Raw genomic sequence first — 27,050 nt, 5'->3', positions numbered from 1 at the left:
TGATATGAATCGATGTCAACTGTCTGTCCTTCTTCCACATATGCATAGTAAGGACTTGTCATTTTGTTTCTATGCGTACTCACAACCTGCGTGATGTTATCACGCCGCCGCGTCCTTTTCGGAAAGACAATTCGCTCGAGATGACGTCAATCACTCGGCTCGGTTGTTTTCATTTGTTGTTTCGCAACAACCAGTGCAATCTCTGTTTCCATCTCATCACATACGTGTCGTTTGAGTACATCACATCACTAGCATCCTCGAGGTCAGGCTCAACACGATGATGCGACCAAGACTACTTCCCCTCAAACACCCATTACGTTCCCCTCTGCGCGCGCTTCGTCCGCCTGCAGCCCGAGCATCCCTCCTTCGAATCTCCCCTACTATCACTTCCATTCCTGTTCGACACAACTCAACAACTCTATCTTCCTCTACGCCTGCTCTTCCTGCATCATCATCAATACCGGATGATGCTGTCCCAGCACCTGATCCACCTCGAGTCACTGCGTCATTCTACATCTCCAATGTCTTGCCTATCAAATTAGCTTATTGGGATTTCCGACCATCCTGGGGCCAATTACGCGAAGAATCGTTATTGGAGACATTACACGATATCGCTCAGGAAGTGACAGCTTATGGGTTCAGAGTCGAAAGCTGGGAAGTGAGTAGAAAGGATGGAGGTGTATTCATGCACTTTTCATATATCCCTCCCAAGGAGAAGGAGAAGGAAAAGCAAAAAGACGATAGTGGTAGCAGTCTGACTACATCTGCTTCTACGGCTGGAGGAACTCATGACGAAGGGAAAGAAAAAGCCGAGGAACACGAACATGAAGAAGCAGAAGTGGAGAAGGAAACTGCCGAATTAGCAGGTATAAATGTCATTCCTGATCTGGCGAACGTGAAACCAAACTCACCAGGAAGATTGTTCATACCGAAACTCGAAAAGGCAGCACAGAAACATGGTGGTTGGCCAAATTGGTTAGGTCAATGGGCTACAAGAGTCAATAGCAGTAATATCGGGAGAAGTATACCCGGACATGCTATCTATTCTGCAGAACCACCGGCGACTATGACTGCAGGTAGTAGTAACGGTAAATCAGCAGTCACAACAGAGAGGATAGGAGGAGATTTGAGAAAGGGAAGTGAGGGTGGTGTGAAAGGTTTGCAGGCGATTGCGGGAGCAGGGAGAGTATGGGTCGTAAAAGGCAAACAGTGGACAGAGGTGAGTGACTAGCTGCACCCTTACTAAGTGGTAGTCGACAGATCTGTAAAACTGACATCGCTCGTAGGATCTCAATCGGTACCCATCTGGCAGACTAAGAGTAGAGTTCGATGGTCCAGATGTCTCGCAGGAAATGTTGTATACGCTATTCAGAGTGAGCAATCTGTCACGCATCTATACAAGTTTTGTGTGCTTACCATCTCCACACGTAGCCATATGGACGTCTGTCGGACATACAACCTCCCACGCCTGTACCGGCTGGATCGCTTCGATACGCCACCGTCGCTTTCTCTCGTCTTTCATCTTCTGCCATCGCGATCAACTGTGTGAGTCAGCTGTGCAGACACGTCTCCTCGTTAGAAAGCTGATCCTTCCTTCAACCAGTTACATGGCTACTCCACACCTACAAACACAGCCGACTTTACACTTCGTACTTCTGGAGGTCCATCTCCTACTCCGATACCACTCAGCAGATTGAGACTGTACTACGAACGACCCTTGAAGGCTCATGCGATTAGAGACTGGATAAGCGGACATCCAAGAATAGCCTTGCCTGTGATTGCATTCCTCATCGGTACACTTAGTTATACGGTGAGTAAAGCTCTTGCCGTTTCTGATAAGGTGCGGAACATGAAGCTGAAACACACTGGTTGGTAGTTCTTCGACCCTATAAGAGCATTCTTCGTCAGAGCCAAAGTCGAAGGAGTGTGGGATCTTGAGAAGTACTCTTTGATCCAGAGTAAGTCATACTGTGCCTTCTTGATTGCATCTGGGTGTATCGCTGACTGAAATACCCCTCACAGGTCTACGAAAACGATTCGTTTTGCCAACCTCGCTTGGCTTCCTCCATGGTTCAGGCTCTTCATCCGAGGAGTCAGAAGCAGCAATTGGCAAGGACGCGTGGAAAGATCGTGTCGTTGCAGAGAAAGACGTGGAGCACCTTCTATCAGAATATCCAGGGTCTTTCATCACTATCACAGGGCCGCCAGGTAGTGGAAAAGTCAGCTTGGTGACCAGGGTCTTGAAACAGCAGGACAAGTGAGTGCATCGTCTGAGACGCGTCAAACGGATGAACACTAACAACGGATTCTAGACCTGCTTTGGTAATCGACTGTGCGGAGATCGCAAAAGCGAAGAACGATGCAGGACTTGTTAGCGCTCTAGCCGACGAGACTGGTGCGTGACAGACCGCGTGCAGCCTCCGCACCCAGAAGAGCGACTGATGAATGTTTGATTAGGCTACTACCCCGTCTTCTCGTTCATGTCATCTCTCAGTGGCTTGATTGACCTCGCAGCGGTTGGTCTTATCGGTCAGAAAGCCGGATTCTCCACTCCTCTTGATCAACAATTACGACAAATGCTGGAGATCGTTGGCGGAGCACTCAAAGATGTATCTGTGCATGCACAACAGCATCACAAGGAGAAGATACAGGGTGAGAAGAATAAGGTGGAGATGGACGCCGAAAGGGAGAGGCGAAGACAGTTGATCGCTCGTGGTGGATGGCATGACGGGCGATTGGATTGTGTTGCCGGTATTGGACCCATGAGTGAATTAGGTCTTGGAGACGAACCGTTCTTGGAGAACGACCTGGATCAGGCTATCGTCCCTCTAATGGACGACAACGCTCCTATTCATGGCGAGGCCGTTCCTCCGACTGCTGTGTCACTGCAAGCTATTGGCAATGCTCAGCTGGAAGAGGCGGCCGCTGCCAAAGCTGCCAAGGCAGCCGCCACCGCCGACCTCGACGCGGAAAGCGAACTTATCAAATCACTTCCTATCGTCGTGCTGAAGAACTTTGCGCAGAAGACAGCGAAAGGCGATTTGTGGAACGTTCTTGCAGAATGGGGAGCGAGTCTGGTGGAGAACCGAGTGGCACATGTGATTGTGATCACGGAAGGTGCGACAGCGACGAAAGCACTTACGAAGGCTTTGCCCTCCAAACCGCTCAACAGTGTTGGGTTGGCCGACGCGGACGAAGTGAATGCTCTGAATTACGTTCGAGAGAAACTTCGTTCTATCTCTCCAGACGTTTCGACGCAAGATCCAACTGCGAATGTGGCATCCACAGCTACTACGCCTGCTGGTTCAGGATTGTCCACAGACGATAGTCAACAGATCGCGAAACTAGGAGGAAGGATGGTAGATCTCGAAACTCTCGTGTACAAGGTTAGGACAGGATCCAAGATCAAAGATGCGGTAGATGATATCATCCTTCGAAATGTTGTGGAGTTGAGAAAGCTGGCATTTGGGGATGATAGTGAGGATGCGAAGAGTCTGCAGTGGACAAGAGCGCAGGCGTGGAAGGTGGTGTCGGATTTGGCGAAGAAGGGCGAGGTGAGTGATCTTTGTTTGTGCAACTCATTACGTTGCATCAGAGGTGAAGCGTACGAATCAGGGGCTGATCAATCATCTTCAAACGTAGCTCTCATACGCCCAGCTCCTCCAGGACTTCCCGTTCAAGGGGGCTGAACAGAGTCTGAAAGCTCTTGAAGAACACGAGTTGGTGTCAGTGACGTATATCGATGGCAGAGCTTCCAAGGTCAAGCCTGGCAAGCCAGTCTTCCGTTATGCCTTCGAGGCATTGGTCAACGGTGAGCATCCACATCTCTCAGTTTCGGTATCTCAGGATGACAATTGATGACCCTGTCCATTTGCTACAGATCCCGTATTCAAAGCGTCTTGTCAAATAGAGTACAACACGGCATTGATCAACAAGGCCGAAGCAGATATCAAGACGTACGAGAACGAACTGACCACGCTGAAGGGTATAACTACCGAAGGTGGATCAGAAGCTTTGGGAGTCAGTGGTGGATGGTTGGGCTTTGGCGCGCATTCAGCGATTAGGGATAGGGCGAAGTGGTTATTGGATAAAATGGGCAAGGGAGTGGAGAAGTTGGGAAGGTTGGAGAAGGAGAACGAAGAGATGGGGAAGCTGCTTGCTTCAGGGAGAGGGTAGTTGTATTATGCATATATAATAGTTGTTGTGTGGTATGCACTGCTCCCACAGGAAAGACAATTCTTAGGAGGAGACAACTCTTGCCACCGTAGCCACTGGTTGAGCTCCAAGTGCCACATTCATAGTTTCCGTAATGCTCCGTTTGCTTTCAAAAGTCAGTCACACTACTCACTGCTAATTCACTAACTCACCATTCCCGATCTCATCGTCCCAACCAACCGCATTTTAACGGTTTCAACAATCGTCAAAATAATCAAAACAGCTTCGGTACACAAGATCGACACGAGTTTGACCTCTGAGCATATAACGACCATCGACGGCTTTCTTTGGACGCTCAAGAGCTAGATCACCACTCGCGCTTGCATTGGGCTCCTATCCATTGCTCCATCCCTCCCTTCCTCGCCCGTCTTCTAGCTGTTACCGGTGGCCACGGAATGCCGCCTCGTCTTGTGTCGCTCGCCACTAGGCAACCCACAACTGCCGCATCTTACTCTACCATCAACCATGTGTTGAGACTAGTTCACAATGGTTATTTGGATCTGTCACCAGTGGCGATGGCGTCGGGATCGAGGAGATTGCAAAGTGGAGTAGCGGGTGCTGTAGCTCCAAGGAGCGAGAGTAGTACGGTCTCATCAAGACAGGTGAGTAGTGGTGTTATATCACCCTTCAAGATCAGGCGGTGGGCAGTAGCTGACGCGATTGCATGATTCGACAGATCGCGGCCAAACGAGGGGTCTCGGCCAGCAGACGGTACAACAAATTATACTCGTCAAGCGCTGCTCAGACGATCGAACATGATCATGATCATCACCACTCTCATCATTCCGATCCACCGATAACGTACCAACATCACCTTCGCACATCACGTCCTTCATCACAATTACGTTCCCTTCCCTTCCCACCTCTGGCTACATCCACGTCCGCTTCCCCTGCCGCTCCGTCTTCTACACCACCATCATCGCGTCCGATCAATTTAGAAGTCTTGTCCCCAGATAAACGGTTTATACGACCTCGTTTCCCACCCGATGAATGGGCCAAGCTTCCCGACCCGATGTACAAACGCTTGAAGGGTGGGGCCTTCCAGTCAGCGGCTCATTTCCAACATGATTTCGATTATCACAATTTGGACGCGAAACAGCTGTGTTCATACTCCAACCTCGCGAGAATATTCGATATATGGAAGAAGACGGCAGATGAGACAGAGTGGATGTGGTTGGATGGAAAGTTGGCAAGGATGTTGGATGGCCTGGACGAACAAGGGATGTCGCAGAAACACACGCCAAAGTTCGCATGTTCGATCAGAGCGTACGCACTTATCACCACCGGAGCTGAGGAAGATGCGAGAGCGGTGCTGGATCAGAGGAAGAAGATGATTCACGGGAAAAGTACCGACTCGCTGAATTATGCGGTCGCCGCTTTGGCTTATACCAAGTTGGGAGAATGGGAGAATGCTTCAAAGGAGATGGGACAGGCGATCAGATCAGCTCTTACACGAGTGACGAACACCGATGGACAACTGGTCAGCTATCCATCTCTCGATCTTCGATGTCTCTACGAATACAAAGATCTCGTTCTTGCCGCCGATCGAAATAGCGATCTTGTCGAAATCATCCGGACAGGTTCCTTCTACTTCCGACATTATCTCATCGTCGCTTGTAAGGAAACCCATCCTTTCCCAGGTGGTATCTCAACGGTTCTCTACGATGCTCTGAAACGGGTTGATAACCCGGTGCGATGGTGGTCAGAGGAATATACGAGAGATCCCAGTGCGAAGAATCGAGGACTCGGTAGTCTTCTCTTCATCGCTTTGACGAGAGACCGATCAAGAGTCGATGATGCTCTGGCATTATACGAGGCCCTGGCGGCAAGAAACGTCCGAGTCCCGAACGAGGCGGCAATCGAGTTGTGTTGGCTTGCAGTGAAAGATGCTCGACCTGACGCGAGAGAAATATATCAACGCATCCGCACCGATTATCCTTCGCCATCGCATCAGGGTCTGTATAGGGCGTTGCAATTGGCCGGCCGAGCAGGATGGGCTCGGGAGGAAAAGGAGGCTTGGGAGCAGATTTGTCGAGATTACAAGCCGACATGGAGGGACAAGACTGTCCTCGCTGCCAACTATGCGTACACAGGACGTGTCAAAGAGACAATCGCCGCACTGCGATCTCGACTTGGCGAAGATTACGACCAGTATCCGGCCGCGCTGGAGACGTTGTTCACAGCGTACATCAACGCGAACAATGTCGATGGAGCCAAGGAATGCCTGGAGCAGATTACCGCGATCAGTCCTAGTCTGTACACCTTCAACTCGCTGCTACAGCTCTACGCGGACCGGGTCGATGTCACTGCTGCCATTCAGCTATTCGACAGACTATTCGAAGTCGGTCTCGAGCCTAACCTTCACTCGTATACCGCTCTCATCTCCCTTTTCGCCAACCGACGAGATCCCGTCAATGCCGACAATGTCTTCCGAGCCATGATGGACGCCGGATTGGAACCTGATCCAATCGCTCATGCTGCCATTATCAACGCCGAAGTGACATCTGGTCAGTGGGCGAATGCCGCCAAACGTTGGGGCGCGCTTCCAGAGAAGATCAGGACTCAGAAGTCCGTCGCTTCTGCTATCATTCGGGCTCTTGTCCTACTGCCAGCGCCTACCGAGCATGTCGTTGCGCTGTTCCGCAAAATTCGAAAACCGTCTTCGGGTACCTGGGCTTTGGTCATCCAATCGGCGAGCGATAGCGGAGATATGGATCTTGCTCGAGATCTGTACGAGGAGATGGACCAACTTTCCAGAGTCAAGCAAGCTCCCACACCTGACATCTATACCTTCTCCATACTTCTTCACGGCTACATGCGACAAGGCGATGGAGTGAGCTCGCGAGCTGTCTACGATGAGATGCTCAAGCGAGAGATCCTGCCGTCGAGTGTCACGTACGGCATGATCATCCAGTCCTTTACCGATGCGAAGGGCGAGAGATCGCTCGAACAAGCTCACGACTTTGCGATGTCGGTCTATGCTCAAGTGAAAGAGGGTCACGTTGCGGATCGTCGACACCAGCGATCACTCATCAACCAGAACATCTTCAGTCCTCTTGTCGTGGCGCATGGTCGACTGCAAAATTGGGACGAGGCGCAGTCCTACTTCGACATGATCGATAACGAAGAGGATGGCGGAGCCAAAACCAGTGTGCATTCGTACTCTCAGCTCATGGATGTGTATCGTCGAGCTGGAGAGGTCAGCAAGGTTCTCGATACGTGGAGAAAGGTTGTACAACTTGCTATGGACACCACTTCGATTCGAACGCCAGAACAACAAGAGCAGCATCAACCCGATACCTCGACTGCCGAGTCCACAGCTGCTACCAAGCTTATGAGGACGAATGATAATCTCCTTTGTATTCCGCTTTCGATTGTTCTCGATAGTCTGTCTTCCGTCGGTCGGTATACCGACGTCAAGTCTGTCTGGCAAGAAGTGAAAGAAGCTGGTTTCGGTTTCGACGCGGGCAACTACAACCACTTGGCGGTCGCTCTTGCTCGATCTGGTGATGTCGAGGGTGCATTCATGGTCGCGGACAAGATCTTGATGCGACGATTCCGAGATGTCAAGTCACGACACCACGAGGCGTTGCGAGAAACCCTACACCTTGAGTCGGTCAAGAAGAGCAAAGATCCTTCCGACGGCCAAGACTCGAACGCGTTACTCGACGTTGCGGACATTCCTGTTGAAATGATGTTTGGCCCGCCCAATCGACGACACGAGATGCATGCTTCTCGATCACCGTTCAAAGAAGACATTGACGATCCGGAGTCTGCCTCGGCCATTAATATGAAACTGCTTCAAAAGTGGAGACCTGGAGATACGCTCTGGCGACCTTCTCTCTTGACTGTTTCAGTGCTGGAGCGAGCGTACGAACAGTTGGAAGATGCGAAGTATAGAAGGGCGATGGTCCCGCTTGCTATCCCGGACGAAAGCGAGGGAGCAGAAAGTGACGAGAAGGAGTTGCAAGCAGAAGAGAAGGATGTGAAGTACGGTGTAGTATTGCCCTTATTTGGGAATGTGCCCGTCCGAAATCACAAGACTGGGAAAGTGTTGGAACAGTCAGCGAGTCTGATGTTGAAGAATCTGAATAGCAGATATACGAAGATTGTCTTGCTGCTCAAGTATCATAGGAAGAAGAAGGCCGCGGCGAAGATGAGAGCGGATAGGAGGAGGTGAGCGGGTCTCCTGTGGTATAGGTGTGATATCCGGCATAGACATACCAATTTAGCATAAACCTTTTAATGCATGTGATGAGATATGTACTCTGAACTGTTCCGCTAAGCCAGTGACTATATCACCTTTGTATAAAAGACAGCGCAGTGGCAAGATAGCTGTCGTCGTCTGCATATGCATGGCAAAGTTGTACTACTATGGACGTGGACCTCGGCCGACAAGGGTCAACGGTGTATAGGAGCGAGTGCCACATCTCCGTGAATCGCCGTAAAATTCCGATTCGCCACTCCTGTGTTTTCCTTGTCAGATTACGATTTGGTCATCATCTCTCATTACATTTGCTGCGTCGCTACGTCTCCACTCCGGCGCATTCGATCTATCACTCTTCATACATCGATTCAACTCATCACGAAAGAAAGAAAGAAAGAAAGAAAGTTACCTTCACTAAGCTTATACATACATACACTCAAACACTCACATACTCACACACTCAATGATGCGATCATCTACTGGACTTGCTCGATCGACCATGGCAATCGCCTCGACATCTTTTGCCCGACCGGCAATGCTCCGAGCGACCGCTCGACCTGCTGCTGCATCCATGATGGCTGCTGGCGGACCCGCAAGGATCATGAAGAGGAGTTATCACGAAAAGGTCATCGACCATTACGAGAACCCAAGAAATGTATGTTACAACCCTTGCGACAGGATAAATTCGATCGCCGAGACGAGTATCAGATCGCTGACTTTTGTTCTGTATTGTGTTCAGGTCGGTAACCTCCCCAAGGGTGACATGGACGTTGGAACAGGTCTTGTTGGTGCCCCAGCATGTGGAGAGTGAGTCGCCTTGTCCGTCCTCGAGTTGGACATGTTTGCTGACTATCGTCTCCCGTTTTTTTAGCGTTATGAAACTCCAGATCCGTGTTGGTGAAGACGGTGTTATCTCTGAAGTCAAGTTCAAGACATTCGGTTGTGGATCCGCTATCGCCTCTTCATCATACATGACCGAGCGAGTAAAGGGCATGACACTCGAACAAGCTGGTGCGGTCAAGAACACGGAAATCGCCAAAGAACTTTGCTTGCCACCCGTCAAGCGTGAGTGCACACGTCTGAACATATTCCACTGGCATTTTCTCGGCGGTATGATTGGGGTTTAATGCTAATATAATACTCGTATAGTCCACTGCTCTCTGCTCGCTGAAGATGCGATCAAGTCGGCCATCAAGGATTACCAGACCAAGCGAGCCAAGCGAACAGCCGCAGCTGTACGTGCAGTCAATACTACTGAACTTCTGATCTCACGCTAATGTATTTTCTTCTGTGTAGACACCTCCTCCTTCCGCCTCAGCCAGCACTCAAACCGCTGCTCACGCATAAGATGGATCTGTTAGCAGACGAGTCGATTGGTTTCAAGAGTAGTTGGTCGAGTGCAGAATTTTGGTCAGATGTTATGACAAGACGATGAAGGTGTAGCGTTATGAAGTTGTTCTCTTTCTTAGCAGTGATGACGATTGAGGAGGTTTTTCAAGCTCCTGGCATGTACTTTTTTTATCCGTATGCAATGATGATTCAGATTGAAGTTGCCATCTGTAAATATAGAAGGTCGCAAGTGGTTCGGTAAAGGAACGGGAGATGGGTGCTGCGCAGTAGGCGTGCTGCTCCCACCTTGTCCGCCCACGTGGTGTGTCTCGCTCCCCGCTTCTCTCCACCTTGATGCGCCCCTCGTTTCTCCACCTCTCTCTCTCTCACTCCCCTTCCCCCGTCGCACAAAGGCCATACGTATGAGCCATTCATTATTGCTTTCTTGCTTTCTTGCGTGACCATACAATTACAGATTATCAAAACCTGCCTACGATACTATCAGGCAACAAAAGCTGTTTCTACAGTGGTGAACCAAAGGTGAAACCGCGCTGCGCAATAGAGATCAGTCAGCAATCACCTGCCTCGACGTTTCGGAGGTAAAGTCACTGGTTAGCGATTCCGTAACACGCACCGAAGATCCACAACCCCATAACGGTATCACGAGGTGCGTCTTTTCCCATCTATCACTCCCTACACTGTTGCTCTTCACTGTTCGATATTCCGCTGGTGCAACGCAAACACTGACACACGCTCTTTGTCATCCCAATTATTCACAGTGAAGAAACGGCCCGCAGGCGATTTACGATCAGGAACACACAACCCCTTCCGACAACTATTCTATTCTCTCTATTCATCTTGAAACGAACATCCCCTAACACCAACTACGACGCGTGAACGACCACCGGACTTGATATACAACACTTCGTCACGATATGACCTTCGTCTCTCAGTAGCAGGACGAGTAAAGCTCGCTCAACCTTACACCGCTTATTCGCATCAACCTCAAAATAACTTGTCCATCAGCTAAACGCCAATTTTAGCAATTGTCTGACTGCTTTTCATCTCCTTTTCCGCTTATCACGATGTCCTCCATGCTCGTATCTTCTCCTTCACCCTCAGCGGCCGCTTCGAGCTCGACGTACTCCCCATCACCCCTCGCCTCGTCCACATCTACCATCGCGTCCGAGCAGCAGTACCGGTTATCCCCATCATCCCCTTTCCCTTCACCTGGCGCTGGACCTAGTAGTACCAGTAGCTCCTCATCAAAATGGAAGAATGTGTTCAAGCTCGGGAGGAGCGGGGCCAGTGTAGGAAAAGGCAAGGAGAATCGACCTGCATTAGCGCTCGGATCATCTGATGGAGGAGGAGGAGGAGGAACGTTTGCATTGAACGTGAACGATAAATTACATCTGGGCGAACCGCTTCCTGTACCCTCGTCTTCCACCGCGACACCGGTACCGCCTCGAATACCCCAACTGAGATCATTGACGGATCCTTATAGACCGACACGTGCAGGACATATGGAAGAAGTGGAATCACCTCAGATCCCACATCTAGAAGTTCAATCATCAGACTTCTTCACTGCTGGAAACGTCATGAAGGAGCTTAGAAACGGAGATGCGCATGACGATGAAGAAGGAGGTATGAGGATAGAGGGGCATGGGGGACTGCAGTCTGCGGCAACGTTATCCACCTCGACTTCAGGGGAACAATCACGTCCGTATTCCTCCACTGCCGACTCGGCTTTCACAGCGGATCGATCTTCCCATTCGTCCGGCTCGAACATCGTCTCGCCCGGTGCTCAAATCCACAGTACACCCATCCGCTCATCGAATAACCTGGGTGCGGGCGGTTTCAAGAGTCGGTTCTTCTCATCACCCAATCCGGCTCCGGCGGATGCCAGTCCTCGAACCACAGCAGGGAAGGGAAAGTCGGACAAATATAAAGGATTGGGTAAAGAAGCCTCGGCGACATCGTCCAACCGGAAGAAGTCGGTCGGATCATCCAGTGCTTCTTCACACGGACAATCCCCGTCGAAATCCTCACCCGTCACACCAGGCAGAGGCAAACGTGATCCTTCTGATTCTTCCGGTCGTTTCCAAACACCTTCTGACTCAAGCGGCAACAACAATGGGACCAACGTTACGCCTAGTAGAAGCTCCGCGACCGCTCGGTTCTTACGACGAGTCGTTTCTGCTCCTAACGCGAAGGCTCTCTTCTCCCCTGGCCTGTTCAACAATGCACCGGAAGTACCCCCTTTGCCAAACAAGCAGCCTAACCAATCACCGGTGATCGTGTCAGCGGGTCATGAAGTTGATCTGACGCAATCCCCTCCGTACGATCAACTCGCAAAAATAAATCCATTTGTCACTGCCTCACCGACATCTGCCGGTACATCTTCCACGTCGACCACATCTTTACCGGCCAAAACAGTCAATGGAAGCTCGCTTTCTCCTTCTTCTACCTTATCCGCTAAGGGCACTCGCGGAGCAAGGTCTCTGACAACTACGGCGGTGCCCAAGAATGTTAGGGAATTGCAAGGACAGCTGGGTGTCGGGTCACCGGGCGGTGGCGAATCGCATCATAAGCAGGTATTTAGGAGAACATATAGTAGCAACTCGATCAAGACGAGATCGGTGAGTAGTCTCGCAGCTGGGTGTCGTGTCAAGATGCTGAGGCTGAGCTGACCGGTATCGTTGCTTAGGTCGAGGTCACACCATCGTCTTTCCAGAAGATCAAGCTGTTGGGTAAAGGTGATGTGGGCAAGGTATATCTCGTTCGAGAGAAGAAGACCGACAAGCTATTTGCGATGAAGGGTGCGTAACGGTCACAATCATGCCCGTTGTCCTGTCCATGAATTGTACTGATTTGTGCCTTCCGATAGTCCTGTCGAAGAAGGAGATGATCAAGCGGAACAAGATCAAACGGGCTTTGGCGGAGCAAGAGATCCTTGCAACTGCTAACCATCCCTTCATCGTCACCCTCTTCCACTCGTTCCAGTCTCAGGACTACCTCTTCTTCGTACTAGACGTGAGCTTTACAGAATGGACTCATATCCGGCAGCGAAGACCGGGCTAACGATATCTCGCAGTACTGTATGGGCGGAGAGTTCTTCCGAGCTTTGCAAACGAGACCGGGCAAATGTTTGTCAGAGGAACATGCCAAGTTCTATGCAGCCGAAGTGACGGCTGCACTCGAGTATCTCCATTTGAACGGATATATCTATCGAGATCTCAAGCCAGAAAGTGAGTGTCATCTTAGCTGAATATGGCCTCAATTCAATGCCGACAAGCTGATGATGGTCCGTTGTAGACATCCTTTTGCATCAGTCGGGACATATTATGCTTTCGGATTTCGATTTGTCGAAGCAGTCAGGAGAAGCGGGTGGGGCGCCTGCTGCCATCAAGCACGGCGGACCTAACGGAGTAAGTGGCTGTTTGCTTGCGACTGGCAGAACATACTGACGCCAAGGCATCTCCAGACTATATTGGTGGACACCAGATCTTGTATTGCCGATTTCCGAACAAACTCTTTCGTTGGCACAGAGGGTGAGTTGCACAATGCCGTCTCTGGGGAGTCTCAGCTGACATGTCCTCTGCAGAATATATCGCACCGGAAGTCATCAAAGGACACAGCCATTCTTCTGCTGTTGACTGGTGGACCTTGGGCATCTTGGTGTATGAAATGATTGTGAATCAGGTGATTTTGGATACGCGAATGCCGAGAGCTGACAACCCACTTTTGCAGTTTGCAACCACACCATTCAAGGGTCCGAATAGGAACGCTACGTTTGCGAACGTCATGAAGAATGATGTGTTCTTCCCAGAAAGCACACCCGTTTCAAGGTGAGTTGGAATGTTCCTTGTAGGAACACTGAAGCTTATATTGTGTCACCCAAAAGCTTCTGTAAATCATGTATTCGGAAACTTCTGATCAAGGATGAGCACAAACGACTCGGTTCGAGTTCGGGTGCAAGTGAGGTGAAGCAGCATAAATGGTTTGCGAACGTGAACTGGGGATTGTTGAGGAATATGACACCACCTGTGAGTGGATTCTCTCGCTGAGGCCCATGTTGCGGAACTTGAGGCTGATCTCACATATGATACATAGATCATCCCTGCCGAATCGAACGGTATAGATGCGATCAACTTCAGAACGTTAAGGGAGAGTAAGAGTGTAGACTTTGATCGGAATGAGGGGGTGAGTCGCGAGATCAAGCGCAAGTGTGGGATCTTGAAGCTGATTTCCGATTTTCAGGACATCATACATGCCACGGCTGGATCGCCGTCCGTCATGGGCCCTTCTACACCCGGTATGCTAACACCGAAAGAAATCACACAACCTACAATGCCAGGAGACTCGTCGACCTCGTCATCGACATCGAACAATGGTGCGGCAGGTGGCAATGCGTATGATAAGGAGAAAAATCCGTTTGGGGAGTTCAATTCGGTCACGAGGGATGTGGGTGATTGGTGACTACATGGCAAAGGGTGATTATCCCCACGCACTACTGGAAGTGGAAAGTTCTAGTATGACTTGAAAGGAGATGAAGTGCGCTTTGATGGAGGGGTGTGCAGGATTAGTGCAGGAGGGGAAAGAGGAGGTGCAATGATATTGGTCGGCCAGAACACAAAAGCAAAAGTCGAACAGGTCATTTCGACACACGTCGGTCACAAGGTGTCTGACGCTGTTTTAGTTCTTCTTTGTTTCTATCACGATTGGAGCATGTTGTTTATATCTTTATCGTTTGCGACTCGTTGTGAAATTATGTGTTTGAATGCAATCTTTATCATTATCAATATCAAATCAAAAAGGATAGATGCGCCGCTAAGATGTCCCACTATCATCTGGTCCTGGTCCCGATCCTGTTGGTTCGGAGGCATAACCCCAATTGGAACCATTACCATTGACCATGCCCATACCACCAAATACACTTCCGATCCCACTCATCCCATAGGAGAATTCGGAACTGAGTCCGTTAAAAGTTCCCGATCCCGATCCCGATCCTTGTCCTGGTCCGACAAAGGATGCACCTTCGAATCCACCTGTATCTACCCCTAACCCAGAGATCAGTGTGGAGGTGTTCGTCGTACCTAGACTATTCGAGATAGGCGTCATTGTCCCTCCCAGACCTAGACCCAGACCGGAGAAGAGAGCAGAATTGTCGCCTGGTAAACCGAGGAGATAGCCAAGATCGAGCTGCGATTCGAACTGGAGGAACGAATCCATATCGAAAGAGCTCAAATCAGGTTGGTTTTGGGAGTCGAATTGCGTCGTTGTCGTGTTATCATGCGATGATGACGGACGACTACAATGGTAACGACGGAACAGATCAGAATAGACTCAAATCAGGAATATCAGACCTGAGGACAAGCTTTGACTCACCTTTGACCTTGTCCCTGTCCTTGTCCCGTCTCATCATTACCTTCCCCTGATGGCGGTCCCAAGCCCAAAATATCTGCCGCTCTCGCAATATCCCTTATCGTCTTGGCGAGATAGGTCGATAGACGAGTCTCACTCATCTCTCCAACTTCGAGAAGATCGATACTCATTTTGAGATAATGCGCAATCACAGATGGGTCGATATTTGATGTTCGCTGCGTGGTAGGAGAGGCTTTGGTCATTCGCACAAGAAAGACGGCAGCTTGGGCAAGTGTGATAGTAAGGTACTACATCAGACCCAAAACATCAGTATCCTCCGGCGCCTTTGTACAGATAGCGACACTCGCGCACTCACGTCCGTGGCAAAGCTTAAAGCCATGTCGGTCTGACTCGACTCGTAATGCGTTTGGATCGTGCTCATCGCAGCGTTCAAGGCCTTCTTCAAGCACTGCGCAACATACGGGTCTTCATCCGGACCAGATTTGAGCGCGAATGAATTGAGGCATAGTCTCATGTGATCGGCTTGAAGTCGTGCAATCCTTGCTGATGAACCGAGGTAGAGCGTGTATGGCGAGCCTACAAGCAATATATGTTAGTGTAAGCAATTGTGTCTACAATTCTATGGGTTTCCTCCATCACTCACCGCTCCACACCCACAACTTGGACCACTCGTCCAACCTCGCATTCAGATCTTTGAACATACTCTTCACACTCAACTCTTTATCTTGGAACATATCCGCCCTTCTCCGATCAGCCCATAATGCAGATTTGGGATCAGCCAACATCTCTCCCCAATTGACCAGGTCCCTCCCGATCTGGGTAAGTTGCACTTGACCAGCGATATATACGTCGCCGTAGAGCGAGATGGAGGAAGTGCTTCCCGGTCGGGGGAGGGTTTGATTGATTCGAATCTGGAGGAAACTTTGCTCGTCGGTCGTTTCGAATTGTGTACTTTGGGGTCTGCCAAAGCCGAGCGATAAGAAACCGTCGAAACTGAGCCAAGACAGTTACAGCTATCAGTATGCAGTCCGAGGGGATCTGCGTGACTCACCAAAACCAACAAAGCCATGTTCTCCATTGCGGCATGAACGCATCCAACTTGTCCCACCCCTCCGTCCCAGGCTTCGTGACCTTTGCCATCTCAGCCGCCTGACCCAAGACCTTCTGCACGCCAAGTCTCCTAGCTATCCTTGCCGCATGACCCGTCACGACCCATGCGTCAGGTCCTCTTCCACCACTCTGCAGTCCCCAGGCTGCAAGTAGCAATACCGCTTGCACATCTGATAGTGCATGTTGCTTCCTCAGAAGAGTGTTGCCGAGATGCGCTTCGGCAAGATTGACTAGTCGAGCAGGGATAGATGGGTCGAGCGGTGAATGTGCACCTGGAGAAGATCGTGAAGTGAAACGAATGTAGAATCGAGCTGCAACTGCTACTATTGCCGAGATGAGGAACGGTGATTGCCGGATAGTGTTGAATGCGTCATCGAGAGCAACATTGACCACAGGCAGGAATGGATGACAGTGGTCTACGAAGCTGTGCAACGCCAGCGTCAGTGGTCCACATCATGTTTTTTGGAAGTAAAGCAGGGTGACTCACAAGTCAAAAAGCGTATGGGCCATATGGATATCTACTAGATTCGTATTGACTGGATCATCTCTATCTCGCATCACGCGTTTGTCATAAGTCCCAGGCAGCGGTTCATCTCGACTCTGAGGTTGACTAAGCAAAGGCGAGCTTCTTCTCGATTGCTCCCGATTGTCCCACACAGCGGGCTGAGAACAGGGTGTATGAGTACTACATTGAGCAATGTCTAGAAGGGGGGTCGTGCTCACTTGGTATACCAACGCCTTGAAAGGGGCTTCATCGAAATCTCCTTCAGTGGCTGTGGCCAATCGCTCCTCTGCTTTCTGGCCTTTGCCCATATGTCGTCTCTCGTCACTCCTGATAGAATCGCTCCTTCCTACTCCACCGCTTGCAGGACTTGGCCCAGTCCCGTTCGAAGAGAAGGCCGAAGGTGAGTGGACTTGTGGGAGGATGAATGTAGCATTCGGAGACGAAGTAAACCTCACATGAGGAGCTGTTTGACGTTCCAGGTCGTCGGGTGACATCGCCAAAGCCGGAGCTCCCTGAAATGGCAGTCTCATTGCTGTTGAATCGAGGGAACGTCTAGGTGCTGATATGTCTGTAGTCCATGACGCTGACTGTTGGGACTGAAATGGGGCAACAAGCTTGGGGTCGAATCCGTCCGATCCTTTTCGTCGCACCGAGTCGAATAGTCCGTTGTCAGAGTATCCTCCAGCAGCTCCAGCTCCTGCGCCAGATCTAGACAACCCTGCTAAAAGGTTCGCAACGCTACTTTCCAACTGTTCCAACCTCGCATTACTATCACCATCACGATTCGATGGACCACCGTACCCTCCATCGGGTCTTGTCCCGAAATCGCAAACATGTTTCGATTTCGTACACCGATTGCAAGGCCATCCGCCAATACATTTGAGTTTCTGTTTACGACATCGTAGACAAGCTTGAGCGGCTCGTCGCGGACCATCGCCCTGTCCATGTCCCCGATCCCCAGACGTAGACGGCGGAGTCACCGTACGTTGTTCCTGGGAATTGACGTCGGTGTTGGTGTCGGTAGAAAGCCTGGGTTTGCGATTGATCGTCCCGGACGGACTGGCTGTTGAACGTGATCGCTTCTTCGGGTTTTTGTGACGATGTAATCCCGTCTCATCGTGTTCCTCAGAGTTGTCATATTCTTCACCTGAAGCTGTAGCCCCGTCCCGCCGAGCCTCGACCTCATATTCTCCTTGATGCGTTGCCGATGTCCCGACTCGAGGTGGAGGCGGCGGTGGCGGATATGAAGAGGTGCTTGATCCTCTCTGTTGCTGTAACGCAGCTGACGAAGTGTCTCCTTCGCGATAAGCGTCGTACTGATTGTACGGTTTTCGGACCTCTGACCGATCTTGCCTATCAGCCATGCTGGTATCCTTCAATGTATAATATTAAGTAGGAGGAGATGCCGAATGTTGAGATGGACATGGATATTGTCAATATGAAGTTCGGTTGAAATAGCCGGCGAGAGCGAAGACGGGATCAATTTGCTTCGGCAAGTACCGAGTCCGAATTCCGAAAGCTGGTTGACCGCAAGCACGGAATCATGGTTACCACAACGTTTGTATACGATGCTCAGCTGCTTGATTAGGTTACCTTTGTACAGCAACGGGCCAGTGACCGGTTGCAAAAGATTGGATCTAATCACTAACAGAGTACGAGGTCACGATACGTTTGCTTAGCTCCATCCACAGCAAGGAGATCTCCTCATGGAGGAGGGCCGCAAAGACAGCGATAGGAAGTCATTTCTCCGCGGAGACTAATGCCCAGGTAATGGAAATGATATTACAACATGCATGAGGGACTGACAGCCTTGTTGCCCACTTGAAGAAGACTTCGTTGTCCGCTGTGACCATTCTTCGCAATCATCTCGGCTCAGTCGCGGTCAAACCTCAAGCGCACCTCTTCATCGCCCTTTGTCCATTTTGATCTTCTCCAACAACGCTCCCATCCTAGCTCCCATATTCGGTTGTCCCCTCTTCCCTCCTCCGTAACTCGCGACCGTCGGCACATCTTTCGGTTTGTGGTATTTCGAGAACGCTTCTCGCTTTATTTGTCTGAACGAGGTTTTGGACTCAGTAGTAGCGGACGGGTTGGCGGAAGGAGGAGGAGATGGTGATAATGCTCTAACTTTCGGTTTTGGCGGTTGTGTGGGTCGCTGCGATTGCGATTGCGATTGCGGTCGGTTTTCCGATCGAGGTGCTGGTCGTTTTGACAATGACAATACAGTTGAAGATGAATAGTTTGATGGTCCAGCTCTACTTTCTACTCGTTTGGTATCCGTCACCCTTCCACCTTTCTTCTCCCCTCGCTCCTCATCACTACTATCTCCCCCGTCTTCCGAACCAGAACCAGAACTAGATCCAGCTCGTTGGACAGGTCTACCACCCTTTTTGGAGCTGTTATCGTCACGCTCGCCACGCCGTCTTGTTCCGTCGCCTAGTCGATCACTCGCCATTCCTTCGGACTTGAGCACTTTGGCATATTGTTTCTTCATCTTCGCTCGTTGAATCAGATCCGCCTTGATCTTTTTGGCTATGAGGGAGAGGCAAGTATGGTTGGTATATTAGCTGAATAATTTCATGACCCGATGATGAGAAGATGTGGAAAGCAGGCGGAGCACGCAGGAATACTCGTCACATGGGATATGGATGTAGACACGCCCTCCCACTCACCCTTGCCAAGATACGCATCGCGAGGTGCTTTCGACGGTCCCACCTTGAACCCCTGTTTAGCACCTGCATTGTAGCCCGATTTGGCCTGAACTTTCGGCTTGGGCTTCACACCCGCTTCCTTTTGCTTCTTAGTGACTCGTGGCATGGTCTCAGTCCGGACTTGAGCTTGTAGTTGTATATAGAGTTTGTGGGTTGATAGTGATGTTCACAATGGTCAATGTTGAAAAATCAAAATCAACGATCAACCTCCACTGTGAGCAACATGGAATCAGTGGCAAGAAGTGCCACATTCCATAATCCCGTTCCCTTACTACTAGCAACAACATACAGTTCTTATATGGGATGTCAAATTAGATTTGCGACCCCCCTTTCTTTGTCGCCGCTCGTTTGTCACTGCTCACTGCCATTCACGGGGTGTGGATGCATAGTGGCTTCCATTGATTGAGACATTCTTTCCATCCACTTCTTCTCTTTTGGATCGTTATCACAACTCACCACTCAGTCTTCTCTCACCTTCACTCCGCTCTTTGTTCATAAAGCGCAATCACATAAATCTCAAAGCCCTCTTCACGCCAAACTTTTGAATGAGCACGACAAGTGAGTAATAACACGCGCCGCAGTCTCGTCCTGGTCGTGCGAGTTCAGTTGGAGTGGTACTGTGCTGACAAAGTATTTGGACGTAGCCGTCACAAAGGACAAAGTGGAAGCCACTTCCAAGAAATCAAAGGCCCCGGCTGGAGATGCTGGGGTCGAGAACCTAGGTCCTGCATTTGGTGAGTTGTTGTTTGGTGAAAGACAAGCGCAGGAGGGTTTGGCAGATCTTGAACATCACGGGCGTCGTTCATCTGGCTGTCCCCCGATAAGAAGCTATCGGTTGTGTGGTTGAGGTTCACTGTAAAGACTGTTACTGACTTGTGGATTGACGCTTCTAGACCCCTTTGCCCCTGTCAACGATACACCTGCCATTGAAAAGGCTGTCGGTAGCAAAAATGACAAGATTCACATCCGTACGTTCAGTCTTTACCTCAATCGTGATCTGTCACTTCAAAACTAACTTGTCCCTCGTTTCTTAGGTCTCCAGCAGCGAAACGGTCGAAAGACCCTTACGACTATCCAAGGTATTGACAAGAAATTCAACCTTACCAAGATTGTCAAAGCGATGAAGACCAAATTCGCATGTAACGGTACCGTCGTCAAAGCCGAAGAAGCGAATGGAGAAGACGATTCTCCTGCACCGGCTGGTGTCAAGGCCAACCATGGTGATGTTATCCAGCTTCAAGGCGATCAAAGAATTGCCGCAAAGCAGTTCTTGATCGATATGGGTATTGTCAGCGCCAAGGAGGCAAAGGATTTGATCGTCATGTGAGTCTTCGTCCGATTTCTGACAATCATTCAAAGAAGAGTCTGAAAGCTGACAATCTTATCATCGCAGCCACGGTTACTAAGCCAGAACCTTGCGACATCGATATACTGCCGCGCCGGCGAGCTTTCCTCTGTCCTGCTTTAGCCATACCATAAGATATGGCCAATTCATCAGTGTATCGTTCTCCTCATAGCTTTCGTTCAGTCTCCGTTCGTCGTCTCGCATGAATCATTATATTTCGTATGTGGGCTGGAATCATCTTGCATGAGATATCTATGTGCAGGGAATATAACGAAAAACTATAGTACATTGGTCACTGATTGGGAATCCGATGCTGTCTTGACGTGATGAGATAACAAGTAGGATCCAGTGGGCTTAGTCCTCTTCTTCCAACGCGTGCATCTGGGTTTGCGATCAGCCACACTCTTTTACCCACATGGCTTGGCTCACCTTGAACTCGAGGATGCCCGAATGTCCTCCTACGGGCACCCCTTCACCGAGCGGCATCATAATCTGCACGCAGAGGAAACCGCTGTGTTCGATCTGAAGACATATCTTAACGGATTGATGCAATGCCCGATGTAGCAATGCGAAATGCGACGAGTGATAGCTATAAGATTCGGATCAGCCAAATCTGACCTTCGTGGTTCATCCCAATCACTCGGCAGCGGTATGGCTCACCTGAACGAAACCCTCTTCTCACAATCAAACTTGTCCATGACCTCCTTATCATTCGGATAATCCAACTCTGTCATACCGAAATCGCCTTCGCTCTGTATACTAAACTGTCCCACTTCTGCACGATGACGATGTCTCCCGTTCGACGAGATCGTCGCGTCGGGTTGATGGGGCGGAACCGATTCTTTAGGAGGAGTAGCAAGGAGGGTTATTCGAGTTGATGAGGGAGGAAGATCAAGGAGAGCGTCGCGGAACCACTCTGATTTCATGATCAGGTAGAGAGCGCTGAGGAGGAAAGATAGCGTCAACGATCGGCGCAGCTCAGCAGCCCGGAGGGTATTGATAGCCGAACTTACGTCTGATCTGGGTCAAATTGCGCATTCATGAGTTCTTCAGGCTCGAGTGTCTTGAGATTACAAGTTGTTGTCGGACCTCTCGCATCGTCCGACCTTGAGATGGCAAATCAGCTCCAGTCCGTGCTTGTTCCTCTCTTCCCTTGCTTTTCACGTCCGCGAGCTACACTCTGATGATGTCGGAACCAAAAGCAACTCACAGAAGTATACTCAGGTCATAGCCTAGACCTTTCCATTCCATTCTCATCCCTGTCCTTTTCTCCCCGCCGCCACCACCACCTCTCCTTCTCTCCCCGACATCTTCAACATCATCTCCACCTCCCCCAGGTCCTACTTCACCTTCTCCAGCCCAACGTCTCTTCCCCCTCCCACCACCACCTGCACCTGAAGACATAGCGCTCGACCCAGCGTTACCGAATATGTTGAGACATTGAAGTAGAGCATCGAGGGAAAGTTCGAATGTAGCAGGCGTGGAGGGTGGATTGTACGTGAATGAAGTGAATAGATTGGTAGGAATCCATGCGATGGCTACGCAGTAAGACACCAAAAATCAGCTCTGAGATCAACAGACGGTCGAAGGAAAGCGGCACACTCACCACATAACGTTCGGACCTCTTCCACCGTCACTGCGAAACCCGCTTCCGAAATCTCCATCACTGCATTCTGCGGCGCAAAGGAGCGCAAAGGTCTGTCAGCTAATATCGAACCGATCCGAAATACTCAGCTCACATGCTTCAGCCCTATACCGCGTAGAAGCCGAGCGAAAGGGCGGACATCGTTAGTCTCTGCTATGAGAACCTGTGATATCGAAAAGATGAGCGGGAAGGATTACGGGTTGTGCGAACGAGAATGGACAGAATGGTTGTCCACATACAGGTAAGTCGCTGTTCGCCATCCTGTGAGGGACAAATGATCATGCGAAAGGAATGGAAACACCAATATGAAAGTGAAGAAGAAGGAAAGAGGAAAGGAGAATCGAGGATTGTAATGTTGTTGTCGAGTGGACGAGTCGGACGCGTCTCATACCCGGTCAGTGGCACTACAATGGAGCAAAGTGGCAATATCAGTATACATGGTGTGGCCCAGGCAGGAAAGTTACCAGACCTGCGACCATATGATGCATGTGTATCATCCATTGATGATCTGAGTGATGGCAGTACAATGGTGATGGTGACCTACTGTGCAGCCGAATCATTGTACCGCTTTTCGATTGTACTAATTGTATATGGCGCTCGCTCTTCCCCCATGCCTTCAGCGCTGCTCAACTCCCCAAATGGTCGCAAGGGTCTTCACTAAACTTGAACCGTGATTCAAAGTCCTTCCTTCTAGCAAGCTGCCTCCGACTTCTTTACCTTCCTCTTGCAGACTACTCATCAAATCCAGCAGTTCCGTGGCCAGCCCCCTTGTCCTTTCTACGTCGATCCATTGTTCACATTTCTCGCTTGCGACGCCAGTGTCGTAGATAGGAGACGAGAGCTGAGCAGTCGAACATATAAGGACGTGTGTCGCCATGGCGACTAGGTTGGCACGTTCCGACTCGTCGCATTTTGTGGTCTCATCTCCTTCGAGACGGCTGTTAGATTTCACGCGAGCACAAGAAGTATTGTACCCGGTAGGAGGGAAGACTGCACGATCATTGGTTTCCATGCCGAGCGAAACATGATGCTTGATGCGATCTTGACCTCTTTGGGGGCTTTCGGGAGTCTGAGAGGGAAAGTGTGTTGAAAATGAATCCTCGACCAACGCATTCTTCGCAGCATAGATAAATCGATCCAAAGCATTTCTCCTCCTTCCAAGATCCCACTCGATACTGTCCATCTTCTCAATCTCCGTTGTGGAAGGCAAGGGACAGGGGCTAGTCGGCTGAGCCGCATGTGGTGTTTGGTATGTAGTTCCGCAACGAGGGACGATCCTCCACAGACTTGTGAAAGGAGATATGTCGTCCTCCATCGAACGGAATGATCGAGACGGCCTACGAGGTATTTGCGGTGAGGTCGATGTGAGCTGACTGTCAATCATACCGTTGTCTGTGTCGGTATCTGAGAGTACGATGTTGTGTTCTTTACGAATTGGTGTGATCGGAATATGTTCGGCTTGCGCGTCTTCCCTGTGACATCTCGCCACACATACACCATCGGCTAGGAGAGAGGTCAAGTTGGCCTCGAGGATCGCATTCGGGACGCTACGAGGAGTCGTAGGAGTGGTCGGTCGTTCCTCGTCAGTCAAATCGAGTTCGTCCACCTCCTCTGGATGATTCTTGGAGTGTTCGAATCTCTCCCTCACCTCCCTCACATCAAGATCGTCCTCATCATCAGCGTCGCTCAGTCGAGTCTGATCGTTTCCATATTGCTCGCGCGCCGCGATCTCCATGGCAATATCGTCATCCGGGCAAGACGTAGTCGAGGGTGATCCGCGCTGGATATTGGACTCCTTCGGAGGCGGTGTAGGAGTTGCGACTACCCATCTTGGTCGTCTTTGACATGGCGCAGATGCAGTAGCGGGTATCTCTGAGTGCTCGCATGGCGTGAGGACGGTCGTATGTTGATCGTGTTCTGGAGGAGGTGTATCGGGGGACAAAGACAGTTGTCGATGCTGATGTGATCTGCTGTACGTGGCTGAGATCTCGCGAGGTGGCGGGTATTCGGATGAGATGATCATTCTTGCCTTATTGGCGAGTCGTCCTGTGGCATATGGAGGATGCCCGGAGAGGAGGTTTGACGGCGGGGGCAACTCATCATCCGATGTGTCGGGAGAGAGTAGGATGTCACTTCCATCTCTCTCGATCGTGGCAAAGTGATTCCTTTCCATGAGACTTGATACATTCTGCGCTCGTGATGGAGGTCGACAATGTCTGTTGGGAGGCGTCGCGGTAACCTGAGTCGGATTGTCAGGTGAGGGCGAAGGGGATCGTAGGTCAATCACAGAGCATTGATCGACATCAACGTGCGAGGTAGAGACGCCAGCCCTAGCCAGTCTCACCAAGTATCGCTTGGATTTGAACCTTGTCGTGATCTCACGTCAGCCTTCTTTACGTGCATTTACCCTGGGCAGGAGGGACTTGACCCAACTCACCCATTTTTATCTCCTCTCTTGGATCTGTGCGGAGTAGAGGCTCGAGCTCTCGATCGTGATCGTAGATTACTTCTTCCATTATTACTGTTGGGCACCGGTACTGTGTTGCTTAGTGAGTACATTGCCATGCCCGAAGAGCATGAGGTGACGGGGAGGAAACCTACAATGGTACAAGAAGTGCTTTTGCAGCAATGATATCCTATCATACGCACGATCACACCCTGGCCAGAGGCACTTGAACTTGTAGTTTGCTGGCATTGGAGCATATCATACTAGTCATGAAGGAGGGGTGTAGTTAGGTAAAGAAGTGAATGAGCAACGTTGGAACACAGAAAGGGTAAGTATGGAAATGGGCGCTCGTAAGAGTATCTGTATCAGTGGTTTTTGATCGAGGACCTGCCCGGAAGGTGGAGGCAACGTGCCTCACGTTACTAAGAAGCAACGTGGTGACATCGTAACATCGATTGTTCGGTCTCGTTGTCAAGGTATGGTCAGGCGTACACCGAACACTAGTCAAAGGAAGGTCAAACGCGCCGCGTCCCGGACGGGCGCAAATAACGTTGTTAGCCCATTGGGGAAACGGTCATGACGCGACAGTGTACAGCTGAAAGGGATACTGACAAAGCGAGATACGACGAGGCTTCTAGCACGATGTAGGGAGATTTCATAATAGCTATATGTCCAGGCAGAGACGATGTGAAAGTGAATACGAGTGACGGAATATATCACAACATCACCCATCTCGAGCTCTTCGAGGGAAATCTCAATTCGCCACATTCGACCCTATATATCTCTCGCTCCCCAAACACTATTCACGTCACCCACTTTACATCTTGACACCTTCGCTGCATCTTCGTCCTTCCTACGCTCACTTCTCTTTCCTCAAAATCCATCCATCGTCTCTTGATACATCAAAACAGACTAGACCACTCACGCATCAACTCACCCGTCGACCTAACTGGATCGAATAATCGTATCTCTCTCCTAACTCGACTTAGATCAACGGAAACGAACTAGTTCAAAATGGCAAACTTGGGTGTACCTGTCAAGCTCTTACACGAGTCTTTGGGTCATATTATCACTGTTGAGCTGAAGACTGGAGAGGTGAGCTTGGCACTACTAATACAGATGCTCGAGTATACGTAGCTGATGTTGAATCAAATTGCAGATGTACAGAGGAAAGTTGATGGAGGGTCAGTGGTGGTCAACGATTGATTGAACGAATAGAGGATGGCATGCTGATGTTGATTTGTGCACTTTCTTCCTACTTCTCGTTTCTTTCCATCGACTAATCAATTGCTCATGTCGAAAACGTCAAACGCATCTTGCTCAAAATCACCGACATCTCATAATCTACGCACACTCCCCGACTCACAGCTGAAGACTCGCTCAACATCTCTTTGCGAGAAATAACCGTCACAGCGAGAGATGGTCGTGTGTCACAGTTGGAACAGGTGTATATCCGAGGTAGTATGGTAAGTGTGGTCATTTTTAGCTACTGCTCGAGCTCCGGTCAGCACAGGTTGGAAATGTATGGAGATACTAAGTGTTCTACCTTGACAGATCCGATTCATCATCGTTCCTGATCTTCTCGCAAACGCCCCTATGTGAGTGAGACTTGCCCACATGAGCAGTGTGCTCAACACCACCACGCCTACTCCACTCTGGTTTGCGAGAGCCTATCCTTCCGAGAAACGCTGTGCTAATATATTTCCGCTAATTCAGGTTCAAGCGAGTCGGTCCTAACGCTATGCGAGGTCGAGGTATCGGTGCAGCTCGAGGACGTGCTACCATTCAACGAGGTGAGTTGATGTCTCCCTTCCTGCGAAGGTTATATGAAGTTATGTCTAAAGCAATGCTGATATCATTTCTTTGCGATCGCAGCCAACGCCAGACGAGGAACAACGAGGACGAACCAAGGTGTCAGACGTTAATCGGCATGCGTTGTGTGGCTGGGTTTAGATTCTTACAAAGAGGGAGAGAGAGGGAAGGGAATTGGACAAAATGAGATCGGTCGTTCGAAGGAGAAAGACAAACAACGACGTCTGATCAGACTGTCTGGGAGACTGTATATCATCGTTTGAGGACATGAAAATAGGTGTCCTTTGTGCGTGTTCGGTTTTTGGGTGTACTAGCTTCGTGTTCCTTCGTTCGCCCTCAT

The 27,050-nt window shown here is 50.1% G+C and overlaps 10 protein-coding genes across 10 annotated transcripts; 6 read left to right on the top strand and 4 right to left on the bottom strand.

Annotated features, from left to right (window-relative positions):
- Positions 1–277: 277 nt before the first annotated feature.
- CI109_100637 (uncharacterized protein) lies at positions 278–4,176 on the top strand (the record flags this gene model as incomplete). Its single annotated transcript, XM_032004603.1, has 10 exons — positions 278–1,219; positions 1,287–1,373; positions 1,432–1,545; positions 1,604–1,810; positions 1,877–1,958; positions 2,023–2,257; positions 2,313–2,395; positions 2,458–3,554; positions 3,643–3,811; positions 3,881–4,176. The coding sequence occupies 10 exons, from the start codon at positions 278–280 to the stop codon at positions 4,174–4,176; spliced, it is 3,312 nt and encodes a 1,103-aa protein (XP_031861081.1).
- A 434-nt stretch (positions 4,177–4,610) lies between these two features.
- Positions 4,611–8,395, top strand: CI109_100636 (uncharacterized protein; the record flags this gene model as incomplete). Its single annotated transcript, XM_032004604.1, has 2 exons — positions 4,611–4,817; positions 4,892–8,395. 2 exons carry the CDS (start codon positions 4,611–4,613, stop codon positions 8,393–8,395), a joined length of 3,711 nt encoding a protein of 1,236 aa, XP_031861082.1.
- Positions 8,396–8,885: 490 nt separating this feature from the next.
- CI109_100635 (FeS cluster assembly scaffold IscU) lies at positions 8,886–9,769 on the top strand (the record flags this gene model as incomplete). The annotated part of the gene is made up of 5 exons (XM_032004605.2): positions 8,886–9,077; positions 9,162–9,229; positions 9,294–9,487; positions 9,572–9,657; positions 9,719–9,769. The coding sequence occupies 5 exons, from the start codon at positions 8,886–8,888 to the stop codon at positions 9,767–9,769; spliced, it is 591 nt and encodes a 196-aa protein (XP_031861083.2).
- A 1,067-nt stretch (positions 9,770–10,836) lies between these two features.
- On the top strand, positions 10,837–14,230 carry CI109_100634 (uncharacterized protein; the record flags this gene model as incomplete). The annotated part of the gene is made up of 11 exons (XM_032004606.1): positions 10,837–12,390; positions 12,459–12,570; positions 12,639–12,784; positions 12,846–12,999; positions 13,067–13,179; positions 13,236–13,302; positions 13,356–13,444; positions 13,502–13,599; positions 13,656–13,797; positions 13,865–13,954; positions 14,012–14,230. The coding sequence occupies 11 exons, from the start codon at positions 10,837–10,839 to the stop codon at positions 14,228–14,230; spliced, it is 2,784 nt and encodes a 927-aa protein (XP_031861084.1).
- Positions 14,231–14,581: 351 nt separating this feature from the next.
- CI109_100633 (uncharacterized protein) lies at positions 14,582–18,115 on the bottom strand (the record flags this gene model as incomplete). The annotated part of the gene is made up of 7 exons (XM_032004607.1): positions 14,582–15,062; positions 15,140–15,423; positions 15,492–15,712; positions 15,780–16,129; positions 16,188–16,670; positions 16,734–16,909; positions 16,970–18,115. 7 exons carry the CDS (start codon positions 18,113–18,115, stop codon positions 14,582–14,584), a joined length of 3,141 nt encoding a protein of 1,046 aa, XP_031861085.1.
- A 539-nt stretch (positions 18,116–18,654) lies between these two features.
- CI109_100632 (uncharacterized protein) lies at positions 18,655–19,568 on the bottom strand (the record flags this gene model as incomplete). Its single annotated transcript, XM_032004608.1, has 2 exons — positions 18,655–19,283; positions 19,424–19,568. 2 exons carry the CDS (start codon positions 19,566–19,568, stop codon positions 18,655–18,657), a joined length of 774 nt encoding a protein of 257 aa, XP_031861086.1.
- Positions 19,569–20,007: 439 nt separating this feature from the next.
- On the top strand, positions 20,008–20,868 carry CI109_100631 (translation initiation factor SUI1; the record flags this gene model as incomplete). The annotated part of the gene is made up of 5 exons (XM_032004609.1): positions 20,008–20,020; positions 20,107–20,196; positions 20,356–20,430; positions 20,497–20,785; positions 20,856–20,868. 5 exons carry the CDS (start codon positions 20,008–20,010, stop codon positions 20,866–20,868), a joined length of 480 nt encoding a protein of 159 aa, XP_031861087.1.
- Positions 20,869–21,161: 293 nt separating this feature from the next.
- Positions 21,162–22,712, bottom strand: CI109_100630 (uncharacterized protein; the record flags this gene model as incomplete). The annotated part of the gene is made up of 8 exons (XM_032004610.1): positions 21,162–21,188; positions 21,237–21,396; positions 21,468–21,749; positions 21,821–21,913; positions 22,018–22,345; positions 22,414–22,480; positions 22,547–22,615; positions 22,692–22,712. 8 exons carry the CDS (start codon positions 22,710–22,712, stop codon positions 21,162–21,164), a joined length of 1,047 nt encoding a protein of 348 aa, XP_031861088.1.
- A 356-nt stretch (positions 22,713–23,068) lies between these two features.
- Positions 23,069–25,147, bottom strand: CI109_100629 (uncharacterized protein; the record flags this gene model as incomplete). The annotated part of the gene is made up of 3 exons (XM_032004611.1): positions 23,069–24,818; positions 24,890–25,049; positions 25,102–25,147. The coding sequence occupies 3 exons, from the start codon at positions 25,145–25,147 to the stop codon at positions 23,069–23,071; spliced, it is 1,956 nt and encodes a 651-aa protein (XP_031861089.1).
- Positions 25,148–25,912: 765 nt separating this feature from the next.
- On the top strand, positions 25,913–26,823 carry CI109_100628 (uncharacterized protein; the record flags this gene model as incomplete). Its single annotated transcript, XM_032004612.1, has 6 exons — positions 25,913–25,993; positions 26,058–26,082; positions 26,267–26,364; positions 26,453–26,496; positions 26,615–26,691; positions 26,774–26,823. The coding sequence occupies 6 exons, from the start codon at positions 25,913–25,915 to the stop codon at positions 26,821–26,823; spliced, it is 375 nt and encodes a 124-aa protein (XP_031861090.1).
- Between the last annotated feature and the right edge of the window lie 227 nt (positions 26,824–27,050).

This window comes from Kwoniella shandongensis, chromosome 1, assembly GCF_008629635.2.
Source record: "Kwoniella shandongensis chromosome 1, complete sequence".
In the NCBI taxonomy this organism is placed as follows: Eukaryota; Fungi; Basidiomycota; class Tremellomycetes; order Tremellales; family Cryptococcaceae; genus Kwoniella; species Kwoniella shandongensis.
The sequence above is the reverse complement of the archived record's forward strand: the minus strand, read 5'-3'. Positions and strand labels throughout refer to the sequence as shown.